The sequence below is a fragment of the Sorex fumeus genome, unplaced genomic scaffold (genome assembly GCF_029834395.1).
Source record: "Sorex fumeus unplaced genomic scaffold, SorFum_2.1 ptg000135l, whole genome shotgun sequence".
In the NCBI taxonomy this organism is placed as follows: domain Eukaryota; kingdom Metazoa; phylum Chordata; class Mammalia; order Eulipotyphla; family Soricidae; genus Sorex; species Sorex fumeus.
This window is the reverse complement of record NW_026606192.1, coordinates 574,367-582,677: the sequence shown is the minus strand read 5'-3', so window position 1 is coordinate 582,677 and position 8,311 is coordinate 574,367. Positions and strand designations below refer to the sequence as shown.

Here is an 8,311-nt window from a genome sequence, read left to right as displayed (position 1 = left end):
GGAATTTGTTCATGTTAGGTAAACACAGTAAATTGTTTTCTTTGAGTTGGTTTTCTTTTACTTTTCTTGTTTTACTCCCTTGGAGTGATTATTTTACTGATAAGAGCTGCCATCATGAAAATAAGCAAAGGAAGATTTTGCCATTGTTTCGCCGTGAAAAATACTTTGCATTATGGCGTCCATTCAAAATAGATATCTTGCTTTTTTATTAATGTTATTTAAATAATCTAACTTTAAAGGTAGAAAAAAATTAGGACCTTTTTTACTGGATATACACCCAGTAATGCTCAAGGGTTACTCCTGGCTCTGTGCTCACTTCTGGCAGGGCTCAGGGGACCGTTTGGAATTCTGGGGCGTGAATCCAGGTTTTTTACATGCAAGACAAACACCCTACCTGTGGTACTATTTCTCCAGCCCTAGGGAAAAAAGAAATGATTTAATTCATCATGGCATTTGGGCAGCCCTAAATGTCCGGTGTACAAACAGAGTTCCATAAGTCATTGTCATATCACATATTTGGGTTATTCATGACCATGTTTATCAAGAAATTCAAACAGTAAGTAAGTACCAAATAAACACACTTATGAGATGTAGAGATAATAAAAACAAGATCGGCCCAAATGTTGTAGGGAGGGAGGGTACTGAAGTAGAAGAAAAAATACAATCAAGGCAAAAAATTCTGCATGTGATTCTCGGGAAAGTACCCAACAGCCTCAGCCCAGGGCTAAAGTATACATTAATTTTTTAAACTAAGTTGGGAATCTTGGTAAGAGCTACGGTTTTTACTGGCCTTGGGTATTAGTCTCATTATATATATATATATATATATGTCCTAGAATATATAATAACTCCTAGACTGTGTAACTCCTAGTATATATAATAACTTCTAGACTATATAATAGGTCCCAGTATATATAGTAACTCTACTATGTATAACAACTCCTAGAATGCCCGTCACCATTACTTCCTTGTCCATTTTACAGATTGAAATATCTGAAATGGAAGAAGCCCACGGTCAAAGCTTGGAGGATGACTTTGAGGGACAGGCCACACACACTGGTAAGCAAGAAAAAGTACAGGGAAAAATTTATCAGGAGAGAGCCCAGGGGTAAGGTGCTCGCCTGCAGGCGGTTGACCTGGGCTGATCCCTCACACCCCGTAGGGACTCCCGGGAAGGACCCCTGAGCACAGCTGAGTATGGCATGGCGGAAGGAGGGAAGGAAGGAAGGAAGGAAGGAAGGAAGGAAGGAAGGAAGGAAGGAAGGAAGGGAGGGAGGGAGGGAGGGAGGGAGGGAGGGAGGGAGGGAGGAAGGAAGGAAGGAAGGAAGGAAGGAAGGAAGGAAGGAAGGAAGAAGAGAGGGAAGGAAGGAGAGAAGGAAGGAAGAGAGGAAGGAAAAAAGGAAGAATGGAAGGAAGGAAGAAAGGTGGGAAGGAAGGGAAGGAGGGAGGGAGGAAGAGGAAGGAAGGGAGGAAGGAAGGAAGGAAGGGAGGAAGGAAGGAAGGGAGGGAGGGAGGGAGGAAGGGAGGCCTTAGTTCCTGTGTCCCGGGTGGGTCCTGGCAGCCGTAGGGCTGGTGGTCATAATTTTCCAGGAACTCACAGCCATGGGGTGGGTGTATTGGGGGGAGGGGGTTTCCCTCCCTACCTGCCACGTGCTTTACTCGGAATTATTCAGTAGATTCTAAAAATATTCCAGTGGGTCCATTAATGTGAAGTCAAATAAACTGAAAATGGGTCGAAATGACAAAGAAGAAGGACAAACAATAATTATGGGGAATTTTTCCCCCCTGGACCCTACCTACCTTACAATTAAGTTACTTCCTCTCTTTTGAGTCTGCCACTAAGGACCAGCCTTGCTAAAAAAAAAAAAAAGAAAAGATAAATAAATAAATAAAATAGAAAAAGATAAGGAGAGAAAGCCTTCAATTTAAGAACTTTGTACATAATTATAAAATATTCCTGGGGCGGTGGGTAGTTGGGGTCACACTGAGAGGTACTTCAGGCTGCATTCAGGGGACCTTATACGGGGTGTCAGGGCTCAAACCCAGGTCAGCCCCATGCAAGCAAGCGCCTTAACCCTTGCCCTTGATAAAACCTTCTTAGTCAAGTGGGGTTTCATACTCCAGAGAATCATCCCAGGGGTTCCCCGGGGTAAGGACCAGGATTCTGTCCCTAGCACCAAAATTTTCCCGAGAACTGCCAGGAGTGACCGCCCCCCCCCCCCGCCCCCGAGCTCCGAAGTAACCCCCAAACACTTCCAGGTGTGGGACCCAACAGCGAGTGTATGGAATGCTTGTCTATGCACTAAAAGTCAAGTTCATGGCTTAAGTTCACATTTTTCAAGTTTACTTTTTTTTTTTTTTTTTTTTTTGCTTTAAGGGTCACACCCGGCGATGCTCAGGGCTGACTCCTGGCTCAGCACTCAGGAATCCCTCCTGGCGGTGCTCGGGGGACCCTAGGGGATGCCAGGGATTGAACCCTGGTCGGACCGTGCAAGGCCAACGCCCTCCCCACTGTGCTATCGCTCCAGCCCCTCAAGTTTACTTTAACTCGGGGGAGTCTTATTGGTTATAATCACCTGTCTCCCATTTGGATTTTGTCCCCTTTGGATTTTGGGCCACACCTGGCGATGCTCAGGGCTTAACTCCTGGGTTGCAGGAATTAAACCTGGGTGGGCCACATGCCAGGCAAACACCCTTGCTGCTGTAGTATCACTCACTATCCCCCCATCTGTTTTTGATCATATTAATCAGAGCCTTTAAATTTATGTTTATGAGAGAGAGAGAGAGAGAGAATGGGTAAGCTTTACAAAGTAAAATATATTTCGAATGTCTTAGCAATAGCACAGCGGGAACGGCGTTTGCCTTGCACACGGTCGACCTGGGTTCGATTCCTCCGCCCCTCTCGGAGAGCCCGGCAAGCTACTGAGAGTATCTCGCCCGCACGGCAGAGCCTGCCAAGCTCCCCGTGACGTATTTGATATGCCACAGTAACAGCAAGTCTCACAATGGAGACGTTACTGGGCCCACTCGAGCAAATCGATGAACAATGGGAAAACAGTGCTACCGTGCTATTCTTAAGAATTTTGACATCTTTCAAACACTTACTGTTTCTTGTACTAACTGGACCTTAGAATACTGTTTGATTGGGCTGGAGCAATAGAACAGCGGGGAGGGTGTTTGCCTGGCACGCGGCCGACCTGGGTTCGATCCCCGGCATCCCCTAGGGTCCCCCGAGCACCGCCAGGAGTGATTCCTGAGTGCAGAGCCAGGAGTCAGCCCTGAGCATCGCTGGGTGGGACCCAAAAAGCAAAAAATAAAATAAAATAAAGACTCATTGCAAAGATTCAGTCAACCCAGTGAGTTTTTTTTTTTCCCAGAGCACAACAGACCCACAGATTCTGAGTTTTCCTTCTGGGGGGCGGTTCCCACACTCAGACAGCACACAGCCCCCCGGAGGATCCAGAGAGACCCTTCTTTTCGGTTTGTCTCTTGGTTTGGTGCCAGGCCCCAAGGGAGTGATCCATGACTGGAGGAAGTTCAAGCTGGAGAGTGTGGATCACACCTGCACAGCCCCAGCCGGTAAGAGGGAGATGCTTCGACAAATGTCTTCGCCCCAGAGCAGCGAGATGCAGCCAGAACGAACGGGCAGGAAGGTAGGACCGGGAGGATGTTGATGCCTTTATGGTGTGATTGGACCCGAAAGGACTCTAATGGCTGGGATATTAAAATACAGGTGTACTGTGGCTGGGGTGAAAGCACAGCGGGGAGGGCATTGGCCTGGCATTTGCCTTGCACGCAGCCAATCCGGGTTCGATCCCCAGCATCCCATAGGGTCCCCTGAGCACCGTCAGGGGTAATTCCTGAGTGCAGAGCCAGGAGTAACCCCTGTGATTGCGGGTGTGACCCAAAAAGCAAAATAATAATAATAATAATAATAATAATAATGGGCTGGAGTGATAGCACAGCAGTAGGGCGTTTGCCTTACAAGCGGCCAACATGGCTGACCTGAGTTCGATTCCTCCGTCCCTCTCAGAGAGCCCGGCAAGCTACCGAGAGTATCTCGCCCGCACGGCAGAGCCTGGCAAGCTCCCCGTGACGGATTCGATATGCCAAACACAGTAACAACAAAGTCTCCAATGGAGACGTTACTGGGCCCGCTCGAGCAAATCGATGAACAACGGGAGGACCGTGACTGTGACCGTGAATAATAATAATAAAATAAAATACAGGTGTACTGTGGCTGGGGTGATAGCACAGCGGGAGGGCATTGGCCTGGCATTTGCCTTGCACGCAGTCAACCCGGGTTCGATCCCAGCATCCTATAGGGTCCCCCCAAGCACCACCAGGAATGATCCCTGAGTGCAGAGCCAGGAGGAACCCCTGTGAATTGCTGGGTGTGATGCAAAAAATAATAAGTAAATAAAATAAAATAAAATAAAAAGGAAGTGAGATAAGGCACCATCGCGGGGGGAGGGAGGGGCTGTTATTTATTTTTTTAATTCGATTTTTATTTTAATCATTTTTACGGAGGTGCCAGGATTTACAATACACTTGCGTATACATTTGATGAATCAGTGATTTCACCATCCCCATCACCAGAGAACCCACCTCCCGCCCGCCACCAGTGACCCCAGGACCCTTCCCAGCTATCTCAGTTCCACAGACAGAAGCTTTGGTTCTGATGGCTTTTGCCACTTGTTGTTCCCTTACTGTGTTTCTTTTATTTTTCCTTTTTTTTCTTTTTGGGTCCCACCCGGCGATGCTCAGGGCTGACTCCTGGCTCTGCACTCAGGAATCGCTCCTGGCGGTGCTCGGGGGACCCTAGGGGATGCCAGGGATTGAATCTGGGTCGGCCGCATGCCAGGCCAACGCCCTCCCCGCTGTGCTATCGCTCCAGCCCCTCTTTTCCTTTCTTTCCCCCCCACCTCTGGTAGAAATCTCTCTTATTTTTTCATTGTGACACCAACACACATAATTGAACTAAATGCCAATGTTAGTTTTCTCAAATGCCACAAAGTTATAAATCTATGATAAGTTGACGCCTCTTTTCCAAAAACGTCTTTTCTTTTTTTTGAAGGGACATAATTTTATTCACCGAATATCATAGTTCTGTGTCAATGTATTTTAAAACTTACATGAAATAGGTGAATCCTACCCATGTAGACTTTTAGTATGGGTGAAAAATTTAAGAAAACGTTCAGGAGAAAATGTTAATAAATCTATTAAAATGTAAATTTGTGTTTGGGGGCTGGAGCAATAGTATAGTGATAAGGCATTTGCCTTGCATGTGGCTGACCCACTTTTTTTTCCCTTTTTGGGTCACACCCAGCGATGCTCAGGGCTTACTCCTGGCTCTGCACTCAGGGATCACTCCTGGCGGTGCTCGGGGGACCCAATGGGATGCTGGGAATCGAATCCGGGTTGGCCGCGTGCAAGGCAAATGCCCTCCCTGCTGTGCTATGGCTCTAGCCCTGACCCACGTTTGATATCCAGCACTTTATAGGGTCCCTTGAGCTTCACCAGGCCTGATCCCTGAGCATATAGCCAGGAGTAAGCCCGAAATACTACTAGATGTGGCCCCCACAAAGGGTATATTTTATCCTAATAAAGGAAATATTGGCTTTCTATTAGTAACACTGCACTGTCCTCCCATTGTTCATCGATTTGCTCGAGCGGGCACCAGTAATGTCTCACAACAAACTGTGAGACTTTGTTGTTACTGAGTTTGGCATATCGAATACGTCACGGGGAGCTTGCCAGGCTTTGCCGCGTGGGCGAGATACTCTCGATAGCTTGCCGGGCTCTCCGAGAGGGGCGGAGGAATCGAACTCAGGTCAGCTGCGTGCAAGGCAAATGCCCTACCTGCTGGGCTATTGCTCCAGCCCTTCTATTAGTAAATATTATATTATAAATGGAACTTGATTTTTTTTAAGCTGTAGTAAGAAAAAAACTCCCTTGTTATGTGATGGGTATACACATAGGGACACAGTAAAAGAAAATTAATTTTGCTGAGCCTAAATATTGAACTGTCTTGTTCAGTTGGCTAAGCATCATGGAGGTAGCCTGATTCTAATCTCCTCTGGAAACAAAACAAAACAAAACAAAACTAATATTTGGCAAATAAGTCAACATATGCCATGATCGTTACTGTAGCACTGTAGCACTGTGCTCCTGTTGTTCATCGATTTGCTTGAGTGGGCACCAGTAACGTCTCCATTGTCAGATTGTTTTTGTTTTGTTCTTCTTTCTTTTTTTATTAGTGAAACACCATGAGGTACAGTTGTAGACTTACAAATTTTTGTGCTTGGGTTTCCGTTGTACGATGATCAAGTGCCCATCCCTCCACCAGTGCCCATTCTCCACCACCACTGATCCCAGTATCCCTCCCACCCCCCACCCTCCCATCCCACCCTGCCTCTGTGGCAGGGCATTCCCTTTTGTTCTCTCTCTCTCTCCTTTTTGGGTCCCACCTGGCGATGCTCAGGGGTGACTCCTGGTTTTGTACTCAGGAATCACTCCTGGCAGTGCTCAGGGGACCATATGGGATGCTGGGAATCGAACCCAGGTTGGCCGTGTTCAAGGCAAACACCCTACCCACTGTGCTATCACTCCAGCCCCATGTAACTGGTTTTGGTATATCAAATATGCCACGGGGAGCTTGCCAGGCTCTGCCGTGCAGGCGGGATACTCTCGGTAGCTTGCCGGGTTCTCCAAGAGGGATGGAGGAATCGAACCTGGGTCGTGTCAGTATAAGGAACCCAAGTCATGTCAGTATAAGGGATGGACAGCACAAGGCAGGAGCCTTCGGGTGGTCAGCCCCGAGGGTGGCTGGGGACAGAGGCCGTTCCGGGGGCAGCAGGAGGGAGCAGCCAAGGCCGTGCGTGATGAGTCACTGTGGTTCCTTCTCTGCCTCCCCAGATGAGCCTCCACGAGTACGAGCTCGTCCACCAGGAGGAGGAGGACGAGCGCTGCCTTCGACGGTACCGCCGGCGCTGCATGCTGGACATGCACCAGAGGCTGAGTTTCGGGCCGTGCCACGGGCTCCTGTACGAGCTGGAGAGCGGGGAGCATTTCCTGGAGACCCTCCAGCAGGAGCACAAGGTCACCCCGGTCCTGGTCCACGTGTACGAGGACGGCATCCAGGGCTGCGCCAGCCTCAATCACAGCCTGGAGCAGTTGGCCGCCGAGTACCCCACGGCCAAGTTCTGCAAGATCAGGGCCTCCGACTCGGGCGCTGGAGACCGCTTCCCCCCGCAGGTGCTGCCCACGCTGCTTGTCTACAGGGGCGGCGAGCTCATCGGCAATTTCACGAGTGTGGCCGAACAGTTTGCAGAAGAGTTTTTTGCTGGGGATGTGGAGTCTTTCCTCAACGAGTACGGGTTGCTTCCTGAGAGAGAGGTGTGTGCCCCAGAGCAGAGCGAATCGGAGGAGGACGCTGAATAGAGCGTTGTGTCCACTCTCTTGCACGTGGAACTGCCCTGTCCCTTTAGAGAAGTGTTCTTCACCCTCTAGCCCCTGTTCAACCCCCACCAGTTACCTGAACCCCCAGTACCATTGCTGGCATACCAGTGTAGAACTGTTGGACAACTGGTCTACCAGCTTGGTTCCATCTACTGGGCCCATAGGCAATATAGGTGTGGAAATGTTTGAAGATGTTTGAAGATCAGGGCTTTTGAGTAACTCAAGGATACCCAGAGTGATTAAATTTGGGGGGAAAAACACCAAAAAAAATTGTCAGCAAAATGATTCCTTTTCTTAGTATTATTCAATAGAGTTCTTCAGCACCAAACACCCTTTATCTCGTACAGACTTCAGCAATGTGCTAGCAGAAAGGATAGAATTTTCACCTCCCCACCCCCCACCCACGGCAGACAGAGAGAGGCCCCAGGAGCAGGTCTCGGAAACCCCTTCCAAGGTCTGCGTTAGCTTTTTGACTTTTTTTTTTTGGTTTCCCATAGTGTTATTCGTGCTCTTCAAATTCCAGGAATAATTATGATTTTGCTTGTGGAATCAGAATAAAGTGGCATGGGGAAACGGACTTGGATGTGAAGGCTCTGCTTTCTCAAGTAAGAGTGACTTGATCAAGGCCTAAAAAGAGAATGGAACCACCCCCCAATTCGCCAAAGGGTAGATTTTTCTGTCTCTATCTTTAGGTGAGACATCTTATATTTCTTTTTTTTCTTTCTTTCTGGGTCACACCTGGCGATGCTCAGGGGTTACTCCTGGCTCAAGCACTCAGGAATTACTCCTGGCGGTACTCAGAGGACCATATGGGATGCTGGGAACCGAACCTGGGTCAGCCATGTTGGCT

At 48.4% G+C, this 8,311-nt stretch overlaps 1 protein-coding gene across 1 annotated transcript; it reads left to right on the top strand.

Annotated features, from left to right (window-relative positions):
• Positions 1–998: 998 nt before the first annotated feature.
• Positions 999–7,443, top strand: PDC (phosducin). Its single transcript, XM_056106617.1, has 3 exons — positions 999–1,059; positions 3,505–3,653; positions 6,919–7,443. The coding sequence occupies exons 1-3, from the start codon at positions 999–1,001 to the stop codon at positions 7,441–7,443; spliced, it is 735 nt and encodes a 244-aa protein (XP_055962592.1).
• Positions 7,444–8,311: the final 868 nt, after the last annotated feature.

Bases quoted from the DNA above. Each gene is read 5' to 3' on its own strand.
- PDC (XM_056106617.1), top strand. From the start codon at position 999: ATGGAAGAAGCCCACGGTCAAAGCTTGGAGGATGACTTTGAGGGACAG. The intron at 1,060-3,504 runs GTAAGCAAGAAA...GTTTGGTGCCAG, and splicing joins GGGACAGGCCACACACACTG to GCCCCAAGGGAGTGATCCAT. The intron at 3,654-6,918 runs GTAGGACCGGGA...CTGCCTCCCCAG, and splicing joins CAGAACGAACGGGCAGGAAG to ATGAGCCTCCACGAGTACGA.